The following is a 26209-nucleotide window of genomic DNA, read 5'->3' as shown; positions in this document are numbered from 1 at the left end:
ATGTATCCTCACAAACGTTATGAAACGGTTCAAAAATACGGTCTTTTGTTTTAGCACCAATGCCGCTTAAAATGTCTATTGCATAGTAATCATATCTGATTGACAATTTTAATAGCTTTCTAATGATATACGTATACGGTTAATCGGTTCATAAAAACCGGATAAAAATTCGGTTTTAATATCAGAATAACCGGTTCCATAATTCGGATATCCGGATCTTTATTCCAAAAAATTATTAAATTAACGTGCTTAGCAAAACGAGATGCAACAGTTTTAATGAGCCCGAGAATTCCCGGTCATCAATAGGTTAACAATAATATATTGAAATAAATAGATATAGGGCTGTCTGAGCAAGATTCGGGTAAAAGTGAAAAACGACCGCTTAAACAAGATTTTATCGATTTTATGTCTTTGGGAGCCGTACCTAAAATCTTTCGAGCCACATTTTTGTAGAATATTTCGAAGCGGAAAAATGTCATCTTGTACCACTTTCATTACGGTTCTTGAAATAAAGGACGAAAAGGACATTGAAGGAAGCGAGTTAGAAGGTCGAAATGTTCTACGAAAAAAATCCTCATTTGATTTGACTGAAGACATGTCATCTTAAATATAAGCTTAAACAACAGCGAACAAAGATATAATGCTGATTCCAGGTGGCTTTTAGGGTCTCCAGCAAAATATTCATCACGCCATATCGCGAAAGTTCGACTCACGGCGAATCTGTCCTTCGGGGTTCTGTATATACTCAACAAGGGCTTTCATCTCCAATAGGAATTTTCCACCCCCCAAAATTTCGGTTCACAATGTAATTAGATACCTAAAAAAATACGTGAAAAAACAAATTAGGAAGCAACAAGCAAGAATGAGTGCGTTGCAATAAAATAGAATTTAAATAATGATGTCTTTTTGAGAAATTGTAATTGTAATTGGTACCATGGATAAGGTTTTACAGTCTTTAGGTATATTAGTATCGAATGCGAAAAAGTCGTTAGGCAAACCATACACGAAGGAAACAATAGATAAGAAAAAAGCAGAGTTAGCGAATCTACAGACTGACTTTAATGAATTAGTAGAAAAAGAAAAATACGAAGATTCAGTTAAATATAGGACAAGATTTAGTGAGTTAAAAGCGGAAGTTTTAAGTTTGTTGTTGGAACACTCAGAGTTAGCTCAGCAGGTTAGAGAAAAAGATACGGTAAAACGAGAAAACAAGATGGAGACTTTGTTGCTTTAGTACCGGCTTTTACAGGTAAAAAAGAGGATTTGGAAAGTTTCACTGCTAATCTAGAGTTAGTTTACGAAACAATTCCTGAGGAAAAGAAGGAATTCTTTTTTAAGTATGTTTTTTGCTCAAGATTAGATAGTCGGGTCCAGAATAGGATTAAACAGAAAGGAATACCTAAGAATATCACTGAATTATTATCTGCTTTGAAGACGGCCTATAAGCCCGTAAAATCATCCAATGCTGTTTTGAACGAGTTGACTGGTTTAACTCAAAGAAATAACAACTTGCAAGGTTTCGCTAATAAAATAGAAAGTCTTGTTTCTGAGCTCAACGAGATTCAGATTTCTGATTTGGGTGAGCAATGTAGGGATGCAATAATAGCTACTAACAACCTGACAGCATTCAATACATTCTTGAATGGGCTTCAGGATCAGCAAATTGTTTCAACAATTGAGGCTAGTCGTGTATCGACATTTGCCGATGCGTTACGAATTGCGGAAAGATACGTATCTCGTACAAAACAGAAAGACGTAATGTACCATAATGCACAATCTTATAGGGATAATAAACATGGTAAAAAGAAATATTACAATAACGGTAATAATAACAAACGATATAACAACAATAACGGTAATAATGACAGTAATAATAATAATGGCTACAACCGAAATAAAGGTAATAAAAACAACAAAAATAATAACAGGAATGGACGTAATAACAGCAATAATAATAACAATAATTATAATAGGAATAATAATGGAAATAGGAAAAACAATAACAACTGGAACAATAATAACCATAATGGTAGCAATAACAGAAACAACAATAACTACAATAGTAGGGATTATAATGTTAACCAGGTACAAGATCAGGGAAACTTTCAGTTTCCGGAGACCCCAAGACCTTCGTCTTCGGAGAGCACACAATAAAAGACAAATGCATTTATAGTATATCATCTAACCTCAAGAATTATGTAAGATTGAACATAGTAGATGTAGACTATCCACTTACATTTTTAATTGATACGGGTGCCGATATTTCTTTGTGTAAGGAGAAATTTTTGTACCGTTATGAGGAAATTCCAGATGATTATTGCAATTTAACAGGCATTTCGAGGGAAATAATTAAATCTTTTGTGTCAACTAATGTTAGAATAGATGTAAATGGTATGGTTATCGAACATAGTGTTCAGCTAGTATCAAATGATATTTCACTTAGTACAGATGGAATTTTAGGCAGAGATTTTTTATCGAAATATAAATGTAATGTTGATTATGACAGGTATATCCTAACATTTAATTTAAATGGTGAAAGCATCACAAGTCCTATACATGATAGTTCTTTCAAAATTAATCAGGTAGTCGTGCCGAAGAGGAGTGAAATCATTCTACCTTTTACCATCAATTTAGTAGAAGATGCAGTAGTATTAAATCGGAAAATTACGAAAGGTGTGTTTTTGGCTAATTCTATAATTCCGAAAAATGGAAATAAGCATATCAAATTACTGAACGTTACTGACCAAGACATGACGATAGATCATATGAAATTAGAAACAGTTCCTTTAAGCAATTATGATATACTTACAGTTAACCATTCTTACTCACACAGTAGTTATACGGATGAACGTTTTGAGAGGTTAATAAGCAAAATTAATTTAGATGACTTAAGTGAAGTTCATAGGAAAGAGATTGTAGCTATATTAAGGAAATATCAGTCGACATTCCATCTTGAAGATGAGGATTTAACGACAAACAATTTTTATAAGCAGAAAATTTACCTTGAAGACAAAAATCCTGTTTATATAAAAAATTATAGATTACCACAAGCGCATAAGGAAGAAATAAATGCTCAAATACAAGACCTTTTGAAAAGTAAAGTGATCGGGCCATCATTTAGTCCTTATAATGCGCCATTGCTTTTAGTTCCAAAGAAAGGGCAGACGGATTTGAAGAAATGGAGATTAGTTGTTGATTTTAGGAAACTTAATGATAAGATTGTTAATGACAAGTTTCCATTAACACGCTTGGACGATATTTTGGATAGATTGGGAAGAGTGAAATATTTTTCAACGTTAGATATGACTAGTTCTTTTCATCAGATTGAACTTGATCCTAAGTCAAGACCACTGACAGCATTTTCGACATCTAATGGGCATTATCAGTATACAAGGTTACCTTTTGGTCTTAAAATATAATCTAATAGTTTTCAACGTATGTTGACAATAGCTTTATCTGGTTTGGAGTCTGAAGCATTTCTTTATGTGGATGACATAATAGTTTTTGGATGTAGTTTCAAACACCACAATGAGAATCTCATTAAGGTACTAGATAGACTGAATAGGTACAATTTGAAACTCAACCCTAATAAATGTTGTTTCTTGAAACCAGAGGTAGTTTATTTAGGTCATTTGATAACTCCTAATGGAATTAAACCAGATCCTTCAAAATACGATGCGATAACAAGATATCCGGTTCCAAAGAACGCAGATGATGTAAGAAGATTCGTAGCATTTTGTAATTACTATAGACGATTCATTAAAAATTTTGCCGAAATAACTACATGTTTGAACTCATTATCTAAGAAGAACACTAAATTTGAATGGACGGAACAATGCCAAAAGTCATTTGAGACACTTAAAAGTAAGTTGATAACACCACCAATTTTACAGTATCCAGATTTTGATAAACCTTTTATACTAACTACAGATGCTTCTGATTTTGCTCTAGGTGCAATACTGTCGCAAGGAGAAATAGAAAATGATAGACAGATATCTTATGCGAGTCGTTCTTTGAACAGGCATGAGAAAAATAAGCCGGTTATTGAAAAGGAATTATTATGTATATATTGGGGAATTGAATTTTTCCATCCTTATCTTTATGGTAGGAAATTTATTGTGGTTACGGATCATCGTCCACTAGTCTCATTGTTTTCTCATAAGAATCCAAGTTCCAAGTTGAGAAGAACTAAATTAGAACTATCCGATTATGATTTCGAAATTGTGTATAAGAAAGGAATTAATAATACTAATGCTGATGCACTTTCACGTATAAAAATAGACTCCAATATATTAAAAACAATAATACCTCAGAATATTGACGAAAAAGTTAAGAAATCGCTGGTGATAACACGAGGAATGAAAAATAAATTGCGCAATATGGATAAAGATAATGAGATGACATATCCCGATGAGCCTGATCAACTCAAAGTAGAGGAATGTACATCCATTAAAGATATAAAGCTAGCTAAAAAATTAAAATTTATAATTGATGTGTCGACAAAAGAATTCACTTTTCTTAATAATCATTCTGTGAACGAATTGGCCATAAGATGTAGTGATAATCCTTATTATCTAGATAATATTTTGGAGAAGCTATCATCTGAGTTAAGCAGATTGAGTATTAAGAATATCGCACTTAGTAAAAGTGACGATATATTTGAACTAATAACCCATGGGAAATTTAAAGAAAAAATGAATAAATATTTGAAAAATAGTGACGTCAGAATTCTTTTATATGAAAATCCTCGAAAAATATTTAATGAAAAAGAAAAATATGAATTGATAAAATTATATCACGACACACCATGCGGAGGTCATTTTGGAGTAAGAAAAACATTATTAAAACTTAAACAAAAATATATATGGAAGAATATGTGCAAGATGGTAAAGAAATACGTATCTACATGTGATTTGTGCCAAAGAAATAAACAAATAAAACATACCAAAGAACCGTTAATGAAAACTGATACACTGGTAAATAGCTTTGATACAGTAGTAATTGACACTGTAGGACCCTTAAGACTCTCGGATAACTATAGATATATATTGGCTATGCAATGCGAATTGAGGAAATACATAATTGCAGTACCAATGGCAGTACCCAATTTCGAAAGGTGTACTGCAAGGATGTATTTTGTCACCTCTTCTCTTTAACATATATTCTGAAAAAATTTTTCAAGAATCAATAGCTTCCAAAAACATTGGCATTAGCATAAATAACATCCTCATCAATAACATTCGTTACGCTGACGACACCAAATTACTGGCAAGCAGCTTAGCAGGGCTACAAAGACTAATAGATGCACTCATGAAGACCAGTGAAAAATATGGATTATCAATAAACATAAGAAAAACTAAATATATGATTGTCAGCAGAAAACAGGTGGAAAATAATGTACCTATGATAATTAATAACATAGAAATAGAACGTGTAAGAACATATAAATATCTAGGAGTCCAGATAAATGACCGATGGGATATGTCAAGTGAAATTAAGTGCCGAATCGAAATGGCAAGAAATTCATTTTCCAAATATAAGAAAACGCTAACCAGCCAAGACATAAGCCTTTCAACGAAAATACGTTTTGTCAGATGCTACATATGGTCAGTATTATTATACTCTGCAGAAACTTGGACGATAAAATTAGCCGACGAAAAACGACTAAATTCTTTTGAAATGTGGATTTATCGTCGTATTCTAAAAATTCGCTGGACTGACCACGTTTCAAATGAAGAAGTACTACGACGGATGAATGTGGAACGACAAATAACACGCGATGTAAAAAGCCGAAAAACATCTTATCTGGGCCATATAATGCGCAATGAAAAATATAAGCTCCTCCAAGCCATTATCCAAACCACAATAGATGGAAGAAGACCAAGAGGCAGGAAAGAAACATCATGGATAAGAAATATTCAAGAATGGACGGGACTGCAAGACGAAAGAAACCTCCTGAATGCTGCCAAGAATCGAAACCTATCTATAATGGAATAAAAAATATAATTAAATTGTTAACAATGTAAAACAATTGCATGATCGCCAACACCCGAATACGGGTTGGCAAATAAAGAAGAAGAAGTACCAATGGAAACAAAAGAAGCCAAATCAATAGCTAGAAATTTGAATGAACATTTAATATTGAAGTATGGAATATTCAAGACTCTAAAGTCTGACAGAGGCACTGAATTTGTAAATAAACTGATGGATGAGATGTGTAAACTCTTAGATATAGAACAGAAGTTCTCTACACCTTACCATCATGAGACAGTAGGTTCAGTTGAAAGAAATCATAGAGTTCTAAACGAATATTTTCTTTATTTTGTGAATAATGATAATTGAAATGAATGGATACCATATTATGCTTTTGCATACAACATAACACCACATGTTGACACAGGGTATTCACCATTCGAGTTAATTTTTGGAAAATTACCGACAATGCCAGGCGAGAAAGTAATGAATAGTGAAAAGGTATATGATACAGAGAATTATGCTAAAGAATTAAAGATTAGGTTAAAACTTTCATTAGAAAACGCTAGAAATATAATTGAACAGACTAAAATCAAGAGAAGTTTAAATTCATTAAATAATACGAATAGAATAGATATTAAAATAGGAGATTTAGTTTTAGATAAAAAGGAGAATAGAAGAAAAAATGAATCACCTTATCATGGTCCTTATGAAAAAATCAATATTGAAAATTTAAATGTTACAATAAGAATTAATAACAAAGAAAAAGTATTTCATAAAAATTTGTTAAAGAAATATTACAAATAATCTTAAACCAAAAAAAATTGTATTTTTATTTTAAGACTCTTACTTTAAGTATGTATGTAAACAAAAAATTATTTTATTTCCGAAAACAAAAAAAAATAATAATATACTTAGCCCACTTAAGATCATATGTCAAAAGAACAATTTTGTAATTTTAAGTCATTCACAAAGAAACAACTTGACACCACCGAAAAGAATTGTCATAAAATGCATACAATTTGTTTATGCACACAAAAAAAATTGTATACATTTCTTTTAAGGGTGAGGGTGTAGTATGTCACCAACACATTATGTTGCCATACATTTAGATGTTCGATATTTTGTTTTGTTATGCTGATCAAGCGCCACAACGAGTTCATTGCTTTGTTTTTCTTTTTGTTTCGCAGCTCCAAAGCGAGTTCATTACTCACTCATATGTAGGGCAATGGTTTAGAGTTCCAATTGGAATTCAAGACTGTTGTAATGGTCAGTTGGCCAATGGGATTGAAGAATATCCCAATAGTAGATTCATTGAGTAAAGTTCTAAAATATGAATATGAGTGAAAGACTCAAATGTATGACAACATACAGTTAGTCAACTATATTATTGCAAACGATGAATTTTTAAAAATGTTGATGTTTAATTCGGAGTTACTGCAAGAAATTCTTTCAATAATGTTGGGATTTTTGTAAATATCTGTTGATTTACCTGTTAACGACAACATCAAGCCGACAAATGTAGAAATCGGTTGGTGTCAACTAAATAATTGCAAAATGAATTAATGTGCAATAAACTCGGGGGTTTGCCCCGCGATTTTTTGCATTTAGGGATTTTTAAGACTTTTATGGTATGTAGACATGTAGATCCATAATTTTTGATCATAAATTAATTTTTGTGTGTGTAACATAGACGGTATATTCAGAAAAAGAGAAAGTCAGGTAAACGGTTTCGGAAAATATTCTACATTTTGTCTATTCCAAAAATTATAATGGTAAATCCGAAAGAGAAATCCCTAAAATCACCTCTCGTAAGCTGAGAAGTGTATAGAACATCATATACCGCACCGAGAAAGAACCCAGGCTCGAACTGAGGGCTTTACATGGCAGTCCCAAAATAGTAACCTCACGAATTGACTGTAGAATGATTAAAGGAATTAACGAAATATCCCAAAGCAGCACCAGAAAGTAGCTTTTTCTAATTAAAAATGATTTTGGAGTAAGTGTGTCACATGGAAAAGTCAAAAAATGCTACATAATAACAAGCACTCATCACGAGTGACTAGGTAAAAATCACAATATATAGAAACTATTCAGACTTGTTATAGACAACTTTTCCCGCCATCTTTAGTATTGGGATGGCGTTATATTTTCTGATGAGACTAAAATTATGTTGTACTATCACAATGGACCTCAAAAAGTATAGGGAAACCATTGAACGCCATGGAAAACAAAAATGTAATACATACCGTAAAGTTCTGAAAACTGTCAGTCATGGTATGGGGTTGTATACCAAGCAGTGACGTTGGTAAAATCCTGATTTTGGATGAAACAATGACATAGGAGGTTTATTTAGATGTCTTAAGAAAAGATTTAAGCAAAAACGTCAAGAAATTTGGGCCTGTTGACCATGAAAATTCAAACAAATTGCAATATGAGTACTACCAAGACAACGACCCTAAGCATAAATCTAATTTATGTAGGACCTGGTTGTTATACAACTGTACCAAAGTCATTTACACCCCGTTCCAGTGTCTAGATATTAACCCTATCGAAAATTCATAGGTACACCTAAAGGAAAAAGTCGGGAATAGGTCGCCCACTTACCTGGGGGACTAAATAAAATGCAATAAAGAGGAATGGCTAAAAAAATACCAAAGGAATATGACATTCCGAAACTTATTTATTAAATTCAGATACGTTTACAAGCTGTTTTTGATGCCAAATCTGGGAATACGAAATATTAGAACCAACTTTTCGAAAAATACCGTGAAAGACTGAAAAGTTGTGCATTTTGCAATTCTTTAGTTGACAGTGCAAATAATGAGTTTTACTCATTTTTGTTAATTTTAAGAAAATGTTTAGTGAAATTTAGCTACTTTTTATTTTATTATATTAATAAACATGTGTAAGAATTACATTGTTAACAAAAATATTAATAATGATATTTATTTATAACAATAAAATGATGTTTTATTTAAAATTTTGTAATAATTTTAGTTTTGCAATAATTAAGTTGACTAACTGTATGTGGAATATTACATATACACAAACATATGTAATTGTAACGATATTGAACTCTTTTCCTATTGGTTGGGAGTTGTTCAATATCGAGTATTTTTGTGAATATTAGAAATTAAGAACTCAATGTTAGATTTAAGAATTTTGTATAAATATCAGAGGAAAAAATAAAGACTTGTTTTAAGACTTGTTTTAGAACTAGATCTGAGTCGACACTTTGCTCCAATCAGCAAAGTAAAAATAAACCCTCAAGGTCTCTTTTACTTTACAAAATTATTAAAAAATATAAATAAAAATTGCATAAACTTTCAATTGTTTATGGTTCACAAAAAACTAAGAGGACGTTTTGACAATTTGCCTGTGTGCTATCACACAGGCGTGCTCACCCCTGGCTCTGAGGCTTAATTCTACTTACATCTACCTACAAAAAAAGGGGGAGGTGAAACGGTAACAATTTGATTATGAGGTGGAGCAGCAGCAGCGATTGATGATGAATTAAACAGAAGCGTTGGAGACCAAAACATATGTATGTAGCAAACATCATTAGACATCACTTTCTCTAGCAGATTTCAATAGTTTCTTGTTTTGTTGTTAACATTAATTAGTTTTCTCATTTTATTGACAGTTTTATTTAATATTTTATTTCATTTTTCTTTGAGATTCCGTTGATTCTACAACCAATTGTAGATATCGTTTTTAATAAATATTTAACAAACACATTATTTTATTCTGGTTGAGTTTAGTTATTCTCTTTGTTTATTGTAACATATGATTTAAGCATAGATGGTCAAAATTATCCTTAAATATTTTTAAGGGAAAAATAAAACAGCGTTTTTTTGGAATTGTTTTACTTTTTTAATATTTTTCACACACAGGCGACATCTAAACAATTACAAAAAACGATTTTATTAAAAATAAAATAACAAATCAACCCGTAAATGTTTATTTATGTTGTAACAACGAAAAAGAGAAACAAACCACAGCGTGCAAGAAAGCCCTTCTATGGATTTATGTAATGTGATCAGAGAACGACTTAATGGTAATTTAAAGAAAATCAAAGTTAATTTTCTTTGCGAATTTTTCTCACATTTTGGGTTATAACAATAGTAAGTCTGTCTGGTTACTTTCCCAGCAAGAATTGTCCAGCAAGAACTTTCTCAGAGTGTAAGGGGTTTTTATTCTCCTTTGCTAGAAAATTGTAAAAAGTAAACAGATACCTTCCCAGCAAAAACTAGCAAGCAATCAAATGGCTTGCCAAAACAGAACAATTTGTCCGCCAATAAAGGAAGCAAACACGTTGTATTTTATTGAAAACAAAAAAGAAAATGAAACATAAAAGTATTTTTCCACTTTACAAATTTGTTCTCCATAAAACAATACAAATAGACTATGTTATTTCCACAATAAAATTGTTTTTAATGTTCACAAACATAAATAAACAAAAAACCATGGTACAATAAAGTAGAGGTAGGCCAGGTATGAAAATCACTGAGAAATGCCACCCTGCAGCCATGGCTTAAAACGTCAAATGGCATGGTACAATAATAATGGTAGATGTACCTGCATAGCTATCCCGTATTACAAAAACATATGGAACTTAAAGCTTCACTTTTTATATGTTAAAAGTGCCATATAGTGTAAAAACATTTCGTTAGCTAGGCTCCAGAATATTCTTGTTGGAAAAGTGTTCCAAAAATAGCAAAAGTTCTTCCCAAACTTATGACAGTGAAAAAATGTCATTCACTTATTTTCTACTTGACAAGTTTGGCTAATCTGACATCGTGATTGCTGGTATCCGATTTGCAGATAAATGTCAGCAGAATTTTTACAAAAAGTGTAATTTTTACATTCCCATACTTTTGGAACAAATTTAAATTAATATCAATATTTCATAAATTGTTCATTCGTAAGTTTTGCTAAAAAAATCAACAATTTTATTTTGCCACGCGAATACATATTTTTTGTCCTTGTTTTCAATTTTAAGATATAGTGTTACAACAGAAGTTTTTTGTTGGAACAATTCAGCGATACATCTACCTTTATGATTGCATAATGTCAAAAACAGTACAAAATGTCAACCCTGCTTTTGACAGATTAGGCCATAAAAAGAAAAAAATTGTAATCAGCTGTTAGCTGTGGCCTACCTTTACTTTATTCTACCATGCAAAAAACTAAAAACAGATGATTGACTTTTTCAGGAAGAAGAAGCATTGCTAGTGCTTGCTAGAAGAAATTTGTCCAGCAAGAATTTGCAGACTCTCAGTGAAAGAACTGTCAAAATGGCTCTCTCGAATCGCTCTCTTTTGCTGGTTTTTTGTGTTAACAGACGGCTTCCAGCAACAATTGGTACAAGTTGTTACAAATTTTAGGGTAACCAAACAGACCTAGTATTTCTTAGTTTGATAATTTTATGCTTCAAAAACACATTATGTTGTCTTCCTTTCAGTTTAGTTAGTCTGGTTTATTACCGAAAAGATCTGCTCAGAAAATACATATTTCTGTTATTGATCCAGAGGAATTTTCCCACATTTGCTTTCTAACGTATAGCACATTATGTTTTTCATTAATGGAGCAAAGTTACACAGTTTCTTTTGCAAGTTTAGCTATTTTCTTCTATGTTTTTTGCACATTCTAAATTGTAACACGGAATATCCCGCACGTGTGAAAGCGGTTTTAACAAATAGCTATGAAGACCTGCTACCGAATTCTTCTATGGTATTACACCGACTGACATGTTCGTGGTTTTCTTACATAGAACATTCCTTCATGATCAATTTGCGCTAGAACTGTACATATGCTATCTATCCTTGTCTGTCCTCTTATTTGACGTTTTCTTCGTTGACAACTGTCTCATCAAAACTGCTGATTTGGAAGTGTCTAGAGAATAACGGTACTTCCTTTCAAGTATTTTGCTGACGTGGCAAAAGGAGAGAAATTGCAAAAACGTATGATTTATTTGGGTAGTCGATAGTCAGTTTCCCATTCAAAATAGTGGCAATTACTTTTCTTTTCGTTTAAAAAGACTGTTAAAAAATACAATGATTGATGAAATGAAGACAAATCCCTAACATCTTTTCGTTCATGAGATTGTTCCATTGATATACTAAAAGGCTCGTTGGTTGTGCGAATGCTTCGCTGCAGTAAACAATGGTGTTCATTGAATTGTTAAAGGAACTTATAGAAAAAGCAAAATGTAGGTAATTTCTTCATTTATTCGAAGAAAAGATGATACTATATTGAATAATATTATTGTTAGTGCAAACCTATTTTCAACTGTAATGGAAGGCAGACATCAAACGTGGTTCGTCACAAATGCTGCTTTTGGCAACAACAAATGCTCTTTTAAAAGTAGGTATGTAGCAACAAAAATAAAGGACAAATTTTGGTGGCATATTCGCAATGGGTTGTTTAAGGATTTTGGCTATATCAACTGTTAAAGAAAGGGGGTTAAAAATGCAATCCCTTTTCTATATAAGCACAAATTACGGAAATACCGTAGGTATATCGAACATGGTACACGTGTCCACAAAAATATCACACCGGATATACGACATAGCTGCGGAAAAGTAGGCCCTAAACCAAATAGAAGTCCACAACCAAATTTCCCCAGGCAATTCTAGCTTCAATTGACATTCGGGGATAGGAATATTCAGAATGGACAAATGATAATCGTTATTAGACTTTTCTTCCACCAAAACTTGCAGTCCTAATTGATGTAGATCAATCCATCCAGAGCAGACAAGTTGTTGGTCGATTCCTCAACCTTATAATAACGCGAATAAAAATTTATTTTCTTTAGAAGAAATGAAAAATCTGACGTTGGAACTAATATCTAACTTAAGAAAATGCCAGTCTAAATTAGAGCAGTTTGAGGTCATTGATAGTTTGGCCTTCAAATTTTTAAATTGAGTAATATAAATTTAAAATTAATGATATCCCAGCAAAAAAAAGTCCTCCCAAAATCATGGGTTTCGTAAGGGATTTTTGGCAGCCGTAACTACTCTCAAACCCCCTTTCTTCCCCATTATTTTTACAAGGGCATGTCGCACTCAGTTTGTAGTTATTTTATGACTACTAGAATAACTAGTTATTCTGTGGCCACTAGAAGTTAAAAAGTAAGGTGAAAAAAATCTATTTTTAGAACATTTGATGTAGAGATTTTGTTTTTAATTTCATCACACTTCTTACTTTTATTTTACTTTATTTTATTTCGCTGTCTGCCCGAATTGAACCCACGAACCCTCTGATTTCTAGCCAAAGACACTACACACTATGCCACGCACACGAATATTAAGGGTTGCTTAAGGACTTAAATGTGCAGTACACATGTGCACCACGAACTGTTATTTTTAATCAAAAAAAAAAAAAACTCGCGTGCCGACGGTGAGCGTTGAACACACAACCGTAGGATTTATAGTCGGACACACACTCACTGTGCCACCGTCGTCATTACTTAGTGAGGAGTAAAGTAAGTAGGTTTACCTTGTAAATTTTTTAAGAAGTAACCCATTACTTTTCAGATTACATGTAATGCGAAAAGAAGCTTGTTTACATAACATTGTAATGGGTTACGTAATGACTACCGGATCCAAATTTTTGCTGGGATGGAATGCCAGAGGCATCCGAAATAAAACAGAAGAATTACTACTTTTTTATGAAAAACATAATATTGACATAAGTCTTTTAAGCGAGACCTGGGGGGTTACTCTGTATTGCGATGCGAAAGCAAATGCGATGCGAAAGTTAAATGCGTGAAGAGTACAATTTGGTACTCTGTATCACAAACGCAAACGCTTCCGCAAAATAAACTGAAAATATGGCCCGCTTTCGCAAAATAAAGCGAAAATATGGCAATGCTGTCTGCACAATATAAACAATAACGAAGAATGAGAAAAAGAAATGTCAAAAAATTGTAAATAAAAACATTAAAAAAAATTTTAAATTTTTTTTGTTCGGTACGTGCGTTTTTAAAACTTGCTAATCGTTTATAACAAAAAAAAAATAATAATTATGGATTCGGTGGCGGAACGGATTACAAGGAGAAAAATGTTTTCGTCTCAATAAAGATGCGGTTATGTACATTTAGACAACTAATTTATTGCAAAAACCAAAATTTAAAAATTTTCATTTTAATTGTTCGCTTATAGAAATATACGATTTCATGTGCAAATCTCTTGCTATTGGTCTCAAAACAATATTCCATTTAACATACAGTGAAAAATAAGCATTGCTTACTACTTTGGTTGACAAATAAAGAATTTGGAACAAGTGTCGTTTAGAAGCACCTCTCGGATGTGTCTGAAATTTTTACCATAGGTAGCCCTTGGTACCCTGATTATAACGATATTTAATTTTCCAGAGCTAAGTCTCTACTTCCCGAGATATGGGTCTTAACTTGTTTACATGTATCACCATTATTACTAAAACCTATGAAATATGAGACTCGACGAAGAGTACTTTCCAATGCCGCAAATAATTAATAATTGTTATTTGATTTTTTTAATAATAATTTATTAAATTATTATACGTCAACATTTTAACAACATTTCCCGAAAAGAATAAACAATTCTGTTGTAAATGCACGCATTTAATTGTGCTAACTTACACGATTCGTTTCCTTTGCGTTTGGTGTTTTGTTAACGCAAGATATTTGCGCTTATCGCACGAGTTTGACATACGCTTTCGTATTACAGAGTGCGGTGATACAAGATTTGCGAAAATTAAATGCGAAAGGAGATGCGAAAACGCATTAGAGAGTACCAATTACTTGATTCGGTACAAATTTTCTTACGCATCGCAATACAGAGTAACCCCCCTGACTCAATAAAAGTTTCACATTAAAAACAAGTAAAAAAGTATCAGTCGGCTTTGCCGACAGAGATATAACCTCAGCCTGTGTATATTGGGGGGGGGGGGGGTTACACCCTTCGGGCTGTTTGCTCCAGAAGTATGGACTTGCCTCCGAAAAAACTTTACCATCGTAATTGAGGCAGTGAATGCAAGTTGCTTCAACAAAAATCAAAGTGATTCCATATCAGGTCTTAAAGTGAACTTTACCGAAATTTTGTGTGGGAGGTACCGGATGGAGTGGACAAATATAGTCCATATTTGAAACTGATCTATATCTGGTAGATATATTAGGATGTGTAAAGTATGGACCAATTCGGACACTCCCTTCAAGAGTTACCATACGAACAATTTGTCCGAACATTTTTGAACTTTTGTGGACTTAAACTATGTTTGGACAAAATATTACAAAGACCAAATTTTGGATCGAATCAGCAGATCCGTTCGAGAGTTATCTTGCGCTCCAACCACCACACACGGTGTCATAGGGGTTTTCTTGCAACTTTCAGGCTATTTTCTCAGGAAGTATGGACTTGCCCCTGATAAAACTTGTACCGTCGTATGGGGGGCAGTGAATACAAGTTGCTAAAACAGAAATCGAAGCCATTCGAGAGATGGCCCTAAACTGAACTTTTCCGAAATTTTGTGTGGGAGGTACCCGAAGGGGTGGACTGATTGAGTCCATATTGAAATCTTATTTAAGTCTGGTACACATTTCACGATGGGCAAAGTATGGACCAAATCGGTTACTCTCTTCAAGAGTTACCGTGCGCACAAATTTTCCGAACATTTTCGAACTTTTGTGGGCGAGGTACCGGAAGGAGTGGACCGATATAGCCTATCTTCGAGTTTAAACTAAGTTTGGGCAAAATATTACGAGAGCCAAAATTCGAACTGAATCGGTTCATCCGTTCGAGAGTTATCGTGCGCTCCAGCCAGACAGACAGACAGACGGACGGACATTGCTCAATCGACTCCAAATTGTCTGAAACACATTTCGTCCAAACATACTTGGGGTCTACAACCATTATTTCGATGAGGCACATTTTGCCCGTATGAAAGTGTACATACCCTCGTTAGCATAAATGCTGAGGGTGTAATTATAGCTATAGAGTGTACAGAAAATAGCGTGAAAGTAGAAGAGGAGGAGGTGTTGCTGTTCTTATTAAGAAAAACATTCGACACCAGATAATTCCTGCAATAAATACATCTACTATACAAAAAATATTGTTATGAAAATATACACCACAAAATATTGGTATGAAAATATACACCAAAAACGACACTATTAATATTTACTCATGCTATTTTCCTGGAGGATCTTCAAATGACGAATTGCGCAGACGTTTTTCATCAGATTTGCGTAAGCTGACAGAAACTAATAATAAATTCATTTTAGGTGGAGACTTAAATTGCCGACACTCATTTTGGGGATGTGCAAGAAACAATTCATGGGGAAATATACTGTCTGACAAGCTTCAGTACAATAACTTGCAAATAGTTTTCCCCTTAAATAATTCATATATACCCGCGGATTCAAGAAGGCGGCCATCTAACTTATTGATACAATGATTGACACATATCGAAGTCTTATTGAAAAAAATGAAGGTTATAAACTATATTAAACTTTATTAAATCCTGTCTGAAGTGCTCGTACTTCCCCATTGCTTGGAAATGTTCAAAAACTATCCCCTTACTCAAACCAAATAAACCTCCTGACAGTCCAGCCTCTTATAGACCAATAAGTTTACTTTCATCATTAAGCAAAATATTGGAAACAATAATTAAAAGATTCTGCATTTTATAAATACGTAGGATATTCTACCTGCACAACAGTTTGGTTTTCGGAGGAAAGACAATACGGCTCATCCCCTTTCGAAAATTAAAAAAAATCGTCTTCCAAAAATTCCGATCGGGACAATCAACAGGAATGGTGTTATTGGACATTAAAGCTGCTTTCGATTCCGTATGGCATGATGGACTCATTTTCAAATTGAACAAACTAAAATTTCCTCTGGAAAATATAAAAATAATCCAAAGCTTTCTAAAGGAAAGGTCCTTTAAAGTTTTCATCGGTGAGACTTCATACGAAAAATTAATATAAAAGCTGGTTGTCCACAAGGATCATGTTTATTGCCTATTTTATACAATATTTTTACATCTGATATACCTTCTCTTTCTGAATGTACGACATGCATTTTTGCTGATGACACATCTATTCTATGTTCTGATGTATGTCCAAACAATATTTTAAATACATTAGAATCAGCGCTACACCAACTGAACGCATTCTTTCATAAATGGAGAATTTTGTTAAATCCGGGAAAAACAAAAACAGGAATTCGGAACTGAACCTTAACAACAAATAACCATATCCAATCAATTTTTCAACCTGTTATGTACTACTGCGATCCAGTATGGTGTGGTCTTCATCAGCAGATGTCATATTAGAAAAATTCAAGTTTTGCAAAATAAACTGCTCAAAATGATTTATAGCCTTCCCTGGCTATATTCTACAAGAAGATTACACTCACTGGGTTCAAATTCGTACAGGACAGACTTAACATCCTGACAAACTACTTCAATGAAAGATGTCAATCATCTCAACATGCACACATCAATGACATTGTGTCATAGTCATTTTACCTCCTAACTTTAATAACACTGTGCTACAGTGAAAATTTGCAGGGGTTCTAATGCATAAATTCGGTTTTTTGGGAGTCCATAGAAGACGAAAATACCTTTGGTTTCTTTGGGTCACTTCGGTTTTTCATTTTATAACGGTAAATGTAGTGAAAAATGGGCTTTCTTGGATTTTCAAATTTAAACGAACATTACTTCTTTTTTCCACAACCGATTTGCACACACTGTTTTTCATTACAAAGGGGAGAGTAATGCCTTTCGAACAAGCCATAGATTTTTAACATCGGTTAACAAATGGCTAAGTAATAGTGGCTTAAGTGTGACAAAAACGCATTAAAAAACAGTAAAAGGTTTTTCCTTGTGCTCTACGCTGCGTAAACGACACCTAACAGTACAATTATTTACTGTTAACAAGTAGGAAATTTAGTTGGCTTTCCAAAATGGGAAAAACCAACGAAATCGGTTGAAAAATGAATGCGTTATGGAATTTTTTGTGTTTCAACTTTTTGGTTTTTTTCATATTTTCCTTTATAAAACATTGATACCTTGTGCGTAATTGTTAAACAGGATATTCACAATTAGAATCATACATGCTAAGATACCCATCTTTTATAATGGAAAATATGAAAAAAACCAAAAAGTTGAAACACAAAAAATTCCATAACGCATTCATTTTTCAACCGATTTCGTTGGTTTTTCCCATTTTGGAAAGCCAACTAAATTTCCTACTTGTTAACAGTAAATAATTGTACTGTTAGGTGTCGTTTACGCAGCCTAGAGCACAAGGAAAAACATTTTACTGTTTTTTAATGCGTTTTTGTCACACTTAAACCACTATTACTTAGCCATTTGTTAACCGATGTTAACAATCTATGGCTTGTTCGAAGGGTATTACTCTCCCCTTTGTAATGAAAAACAGTGTGTGGTAATCGGTTGTGGAAAAAAGAAGTAATGTCCGTTTAAATTTGAAAATCCAAGAAAGCCCATTTTTCACTACATTTACCGTTATAAAATCAAAACCCGAAGTGACCCAAAGAAACCAAAGGTATTTTCGTCTTCTATGGACTCCCACAAAACCGAATTTGTGCTACAGAAATCCTGCAAAAAAATTTTGTCCACTTTTGTATCACAGTGTAATTATTCATTGGGTTTTTATTATTGCATTTTCCCAAACTATCATTTCTGTACAATTGTTTAATTTATATTATAAGAAAACAGATTAATTATATAGTAGAGCAGGAATTATATTCCTAAACTCTTGTATATTATAATGTTAAATGATATGAATTTTGTATAATACAAGGAATAAACAAAAATTGAAAAAAAAAATGAAATTGATTTTTTATATGCTTCACAATCCGTATATCATTCATCCAAAATCAGAAATGAATATAGTAGTTGTATTATCTGGAATAGCGAACTCCTGTTTTGAACATTACCGAATTACTCAATTCGCTTACCGAATATGTTGATACACATATTAAACCATGTTGTTCTTGTTGTAACCGTGTTTATTATTATGTTTGTATGTTCGTTCTTCTGTTCAATCTGGTCCTGGGTCTATCTCCAGTTCCAGGAAAGTGGCTGCTTCGATGGGACGTAACCACAGATCCACTGGAGTTAGATGAGTAGGTTTGGCGGGGCTGTTGAAAAGGTGTTTTGCGTCGTGCGGGCCCTTGCCGCATACTGGGCAGATGTCTTGCACGGCGCGGTCGATTTCCGCCCAAAAAGAATTTAGGCGACTGCAATATCCCAAGCGTAGTTGAGCCAAAACTACTCTAGTTTGTCGTGGCAGCTGACGCTCCTTAGCTGCAATAGATATTGGATGTATTTCGAGGACTTTATTCACACTATATTTGCTTATGGCCATAGCAACTGCATCCGTGTGAATACTATTTAAACCTGCTTTATATGCCTGTTGATCTAGTAGTTCTATCCTATATTGTTGGACCTCCGTCTCTAGAGCATGAATATCCTTCCTGATATGCCTGAATGTGTCGGGCGTAGCCAGCTGATTGTCATTGGGATGGCTCTCACGGTAACACCCAAGCAAGTATTGCAACGAAAGCACCTCCTTGCGTTGCTTTACTCGAAGAATCTTTGCCTCCTCATGTAGATGGTCCACTGAAGACTTGCGGAGGCACCCTGTTGCTGTTCTCAGGGCGGCATTCTGGCAGATTTGAATCTTTTTCCAATTCATATCACATAATCTCGGGGACCAAACTGGAGCCGCATAGCTTACCACAGACCGACCTATCGCATTATATGTGGTCAACAAGGTTTCTTTATCTGCACTCCAAGTGTTGCCGGCTAGGGACTTGAGGACCTTGTTCCTGTTTTTCAGTTTGTCGCAGATAGCTGTGGCGTGTGCGCACAACTTGAATGTAGTGTCGAATGTGACCCCTAAAATTTTGGGGCAGTTTGTGGTGGGAATTCTGCGACCGTCGACCATGACATTCAACCCTCGTCCAAACTGCGCTGTCCCTGTGGTGAAGAGAGTGTCTGTAGATTTTGTGGCGGAAATCTGCATATTCCTCGAGTGGAAAATGGTGGTAAGATCGGTTAAATAGATGTTCAGTCTCTCACAGGTGTCATCAGGGAAGGTACCTGACGCCAGAATCGTGCAATCATCCACATACGTTACGATCTCGATGCCGTCTGGAGGGGCGGAATACAGGAGAGGTAAGGCCGGAGGGTTGTCCGCTCAATGTCCTCAAACAGCGTGGAGTGCCTGACTGTATAAAGGCTTTTAATAAGTCAATCGCCACCATTACTGTTCTATCGCACGGCCGTCTCTGGTTGAGTCCTTGACAAATATGTGTGGTAATGGCGTGCAACGCAGTTGTAGTGCTGTGGCATCCTTGCCTGGCTTCCGTAGTGGGACCACCCTGCCCATTTTTCAGACTTCGGGAACAATGAGGGTGGATAGCGACAAGTTGAGAACTTTAGTGAGACACTCCAATCCCGGCTCATCCAGCTGCTTCAGAATTACCATGGAGATGCTATCAGGGCCCAACGCTTTGGGTGATTTAGCGTTCCTGATGGCATTGGCAACATCATCCATTGTAAACTGTTGTGGTTCCTCCTCGGCAGGAAGAGATCTGATGCGACGTAATACTCTTCTCTTCGCCCTGTCACTCTTGGGGTGCTCGACAAACTGTCGGTTAGAATAACTTGCGCACCTCTTCGGGTCAGTCAACGTAACGTCGCCAAACGTGACTGAGGTCCTATCTTCCCTTCTTCCAGGGTGGGTTCGAAAGTGACTTAACCGTTGCACACAATTCACCTATACCGGCTCCAAAGTTGCAACTCTTCAGATGATTTAACCACTTGTTCCGCTTATGCTCCTCTAATTCTGGTAGGACCGTGAAAAACGTAGAGCTATCAATCTGCTCAGCCAGCGCTGTACCCCTCTGGTCGTTTCCGAGGGCCGAATGTCACATCTCATGATGCGCATTGAAGTCCCCCAGGACCAGACGATTATGACCTTCCAAAAGTGGGCTAATGTCAGGCCCGTAATCTGAGATACAGCTATTTCTCGGCGGGATGTATACGTTCAGCAACTCTATCTCGGCAGTTCCACACCTGACTGCTACCCCCATACATTCCATGTACGGGTCATTAGAGACAGGCTCAAGCGAGATAGGCCTGTATTGGACACTTCTTCTGGTGTGATCCTTCCTTAACACGTTGTAACCATCACAACGTTGTAAGCTACAGCTGTTCTTGAGCTTGGTTTCTTGCACCGTCTTTAAATATTTTAGATCGTTTTAACTATTTTAAACCAAATATCAATCAAGTCATCAATTTCAACGCTTAGGAAATTGCGAGACGAAGTTCGCCGGGTCCACTAGTTTAATAATAAAAAATGGTATTACAATACCATACATTTATACCCTACACCACACTGTCGTAAGAGGTCTCAATAACATAATAATCTGCTAAAAAGTCGACGCTAATGCCCAACGATCTTAATTTAGAACCCCCTGCAATTCTTTTTTCAACTTTAATTAACAATTTTACGACTTTTATGTCAACTTTCGGCCAAAACAGTTTGCATACTTTGCATATTTTACATATTTTTTGCATATTTTTGCCCATTTTTTGGCATATTTTTGCATATACGAGTATTTTGCATATTTTTTGCATGTTTTTGATATGACCCCAAATATCGAAAAATCGACCCTTAAAACGCCTAGATCCAAAATTTGAGTCCAATCGGATAAGAAATTAAAAACATGCAAACATCCGATGTCTAGTTATCATGTATGTATGTCAACTTATGTATGGCCAGAAGAATAAGATATGTCGCAATCAACTAGTACCAAGGGTTAGTGGTGTAGGGTATCACAATGGCCCTCTCCTAATACGTCGGATATTGTTGCCTCAGTTCTTCGAGTTTTCATTTATGAAAACACCTAGATTTGCTTAAAAAACAAGTCCTTTACGGAGGTACAAAATTATTCGCCACAATTTTGTACCTCGGTAAAATAAATATTGATGCGGAAAAAGCTTATGCACAGGGGGAGTGGTCTTTTTTATTGTAATTTCTGAAAAAAAAAAGTTATTTTGTTGTGCTTTGTATTTTTATATCACCAGTAACTTGAAGGGTCATTCTTGTGTCGAACCTCAACCATAGTAAAGTTTGTGACATTCGGTCCATATTTGAGACTATATGATACGAATACTGGTATATAAATATTTCGAGGTTTTACAAACTATTCCAGCAAAACAAACCTTTAAAACAAACAAACTTTTCTAAGGACAGATTTGTGTAAGATACAAAGACGTCTAAGAAGTTAAGAATTTTTTAATAAATCAAAAATCACATTTCTATTTTTTTATCGTATAGGAATTTTTGCTGAAGGCCCCACACCCGTCGCCCCGCCCTTTGCTTTAGTAAGTAAATACCTTTTCATAATTTAAAACATTGTGGAAATGAAATAAAACGTTATATAGATTTAACACTATTTGTATTCAGTTTTTGAATTTAATCTGAACGTATTTAAGATTTTACAAAAAATAATATATATATATATATATATATATATATATATATATATATATATATATATATATATATATATATATATATATATATATGTGTGTGTGTGTGTGTGTGTGAGTGTATTCTACATTTACCTTGAAATCGATATATCCATTTTTATCCATATCAAAGGTACGGAAAACGTGATCGCAAAACTCTTCGGCGTTTCCGGATGGGAAAAACATTTTATACATATCAACAAATTTTGCAGGAGTCAATCTTCCATTAGGACAATCTTGCTATAAAATAAATGCATTATTTCAAGAAAATGGGTACGCAATTATTTACCTTGAAGCCTTTATACCACTCCTTTATTGTAGATTCATCATACCGAGTGTGAGATTTTAGAAATTCCATGTCCTCTTTTGTCAAGCGGTCTTTGCTACTCAAACAACCCATCGCAGCAAATATATTTTTGTATAATAAATGATTCGTCCACAAGTATTGAATCTGGCCTTGTCGAAATTTCTTCAAACCCGTTTTTTAAACATCGATTTTATTTAAAAAAATGCATTCACAAAATTAATTAAATTGCAATAAGGAAGGAAAAGTTATAGTATATTCACCAGTTTTATCGTTCTAATCGTAAATTAACATATGTACGTTCTTAAAGCATGCGCATAACACCATATCCTGTGTATAAAGGGTAAGTATCCCTGTATATTGTGTTACCCCACAATCAATATAGATTACAGAAACGCGTTACCAATTAACAGTGTTGACTAACTTCCAAAATGTATCAATACAAATGCAAGAATCATCCTTTATTGGCAATTTTGAAGCTTTTCCGAAAAATGTTATCTTACTCAAAATACTATAAACACTTACACTTATCTTTAAACAAAAACGGTGCTTAACCCACTTAGCGCCGAGAATTTTTTTTTTTTTCGCGAGAAAACTTAAAAATTTATATGGAAATTATATTTTTGAGACTTTTTATGTATTTTTTTAATAACTTTTTTCTCTAAAACGTATAGTTTTCCTGCAATCGGTCCTACTTTTACAAGTGCCGAAAACTTTGAAGGGTAATATGGGTGTATTCTTACATGCCAATCCCTTAATACATTCCTAACAAATCTCTGACTTTATATGAATGTAACATTTATTCTTATTCTTCTCTCTTGTCTTATCACTTTCCACTTCCCTCCTTTCCCATCTTTCCAACTTAATCCACTATCTCCTCCCATATAGCACGCTTCATCATCATCAACAGCCATACATCATCATCTGCGGGCACATAGCATCATATAGTCATAGTCATCATAAGTTTCTTCCACACCATCATCGCCTGTATGCACATATCACCATATAGCCACCAGTCACACATCATCATCATCTGCAGTCGCACTGCACCATATAGTTCATATAATCTCATCCATAGCAAGCATCACATCATACTTCTAATACACACCATCACCATCTGCATGCACACATCACCATATATCCACCTCATCCATAACCGTCATCGCATCTTACATCTCTTCCATACCACCGGCGAATACATAACCGGTACACCTATTCAATGATGTACACATCATCACATGACAACAAGATCACCATCTCTACAATACACATAATTCAATAGTCAGGATGATCACAATGGACCTCAAGGTCTCCGAGTGGAGTGGCTGCCAGCACCTAAACCTAACATTTATGATTAAATTTATATCGCACATTTAAATTTTTCATCAAAAGTCGAAAATTACAAAAAAAAAGTAGATTTTTTAATTGATTGCGTTTTAGGTTAATTGCGTGGAAATGCATAGGCCAAACGAAGTTTTATAAGCATGGTATGACAGATAACAGACCATACTATAACAAATTGCAAAAAACCCCACAAAAATTTGCTAAAATAAGCTTGCAACCATTTTTGGTGGCGTTTAAACGACCAGTGGCTTTATATGGGTTAATGACTATCTCCTTAAAAAAATTTGCAAGGTAAATTTCTTGGAACAAAATGTTTGCTGGCTTCTGATTGGCTGATGCGTTGATTTTGACATTTCTGCCAGAGTTTTTGACGTCTCTGGTATTTACTATTCCCTACATTTTGAAAAGAATGATATCCATTTTTCTCCCCGCAAAATTTGAAGAAAACGTACTATAAATCTGACTTAGAAGGAAATCAATCAAATCCGCTTCTCAAAATTTGACAGAAAAACCCCGAAACCATATATAACCAAAATTTCACAATATTATCACATGTTTTTGGGAATTGCATTTGTTCCTGTCTTTGTTCTATATGTCTTTGGTGGCATCATTTCTTCCCAAAAAAAGAGTAAGTATACATTTCCAAAGTTTTTTGTTTTGCTATTTGAATTGGCTAAGTAATTTAGCAGCATGAAACCTACGTAGAAGCATAAGTTTGATGCTGGGTTGGCAGCCGCTGGCCGAAACAATGGTTTCGGGTCAATCCGGCACGTTAGAACCCGCTGCCGTGGGATAGATGTGGTCTTCACTGTTTACATAATTCTCTCCCAACTCATTTAAGCCTTCTTATAGTGCTCACCATTGTCAAATGCAATATCATTTTTTATACTCTCCACCATAATACGGAGGGCATAATTAAATTTGTCATTCCGTTTGTAACACATCGAAATATTCATCGGAGACCCTATGCTGCCTTAAACCTATAAAAAGTCCCGGTCCTGATGGCAAACCTAGTACAATACTTAAAAATTGCCTAATTCCTTGTCTACACCATTAACTTTTTTTAATTATTCCCTGAAATTTGGTTATTTCCCAACATTTTTGAAAAAAATCTTACTTGGTACCTGTTGCCCCCGCCGGGGATAACAATCTTGAAGCGATGCGGGGGCTAGACGTCACATCTTCTCATTTGACTTCTTGTAGTGTTGAACTGGGAGGCTGTGATCGACCAAAGGTTATCCACTCTCTGTCACGCACCAATTTAGTGCACTGGAATTCAAAGTGTATCTCTGGATTGAGTGACATATATTTGGTAGCGATCTCCTACCAAAGTAATTGTGAGATCCCCTAACACCGGGGTGTTATGCGACCTCGTGCTCATCGGTGTTCTCAAGGTTTGCAGTTAGGGTACCAACTGTATTCGAACGGAGCCTCGCTGATACCTGGGTACCTCAGCGAGTAGTCAGTGCCCTAGTCATGGTAGTGGAGGGCTATGCCATGTCCGTCCTCAGTTCCCCCATAAAATCATCTACTTATGGATAAAGAATTTAATATAAAAACAAACAACCCCAATTCCGATACACCCTCATCATCGACCATGGCTATGAACCCGGACAATGTTGCACCTCGTGCGAATAATCAATCCCTGGGCGGGGACGTTGACAGAACGACAGTGGACAGTGTGAACGACGCCATCAATAAGCAGAGCAGGGAATTGCTCGAGCTCCTGAGGGACAGCGATAGTCTCCGACTAAGTCAGGAGAGCCCCCCTCCATGGGACTGGGAGAGTTGGGAGGATGATGAGATGGATATTACAATTATCCCATCTCAATCATCCACCGCTACTCTCTCTCGTGCACTGGAGAGCTCCAACCTTACGGTCGGGGATCCGGCTCCCTCGGGGGCTGAAGTGTCGGTCGATTCCGATAAACCCCCCCTAAACAGGCAAGATGCCTTGGTGGAGGATGCTTTGGAGGAGGATACGACGACGGCCTCTCCAAAGTCTCCCTCAACCAAAGCCAATAAATCTCG

At 35.0% G+C, this 26209-nt stretch overlaps 2 protein-coding genes across 4 annotated transcripts in view; both read right to left on the bottom strand.

Moving 5' to 3' along the window:
* Nca (neurocalcin homolog) overlaps nt 1–26209 on the bottom strand; it is a 782213-nt gene that overhangs the window by 664247 nt on the left and 91757 nt on the right. The gene's annotated exons all lie outside the window — the stretch shown is intronic.
* Nucleotides 1–26209, bottom strand: part of LOC141401396 (neuronal calcium sensor 2) — a 209330-nt gene that overhangs the window by 91365 nt on the left and 91756 nt on the right. The window contains exons 2-4 of one of the 3 annotated variants that reach the window (XM_073981630.1): nt 23098–25302; nt 22820–22999; nt 22627–22770 (exon numbers count right to left, since the gene is read on the bottom strand). The exons of 1 other annotated variant lie outside the window; for it this stretch is intronic. In XM_073981630.1, the coding sequence (XP_073837731.1) occupies nt 22627–22770; nt 22820–22930 (255 nt within the window). In that variant the 5' untranslated portion in view covers nt 22931–22999; nt 23098–25302. The remainder of the gene's footprint in view (nt 1–22626; nt 22771–22819; nt 23000–23097; nt 25303–26209) is intronic. One more of the 3 variants, XM_073981629.1, reaches the window with a different exon arrangement.

Source organism: Musca autumnalis, unplaced genomic scaffold, assembly GCF_047663935.1.
Source record: "Musca autumnalis isolate F117 unplaced genomic scaffold, ASM4766393v1 scaffold_4, whole genome shotgun sequence".
Classification (NCBI taxonomy): Eukaryota; Metazoa; Arthropoda; class Insecta; order Diptera; family Muscidae; genus Musca; species Musca autumnalis.
Note: the sequence above shows the minus strand (reverse complement) of the source record. Positions and strands in the feature narration are given on the sequence as shown.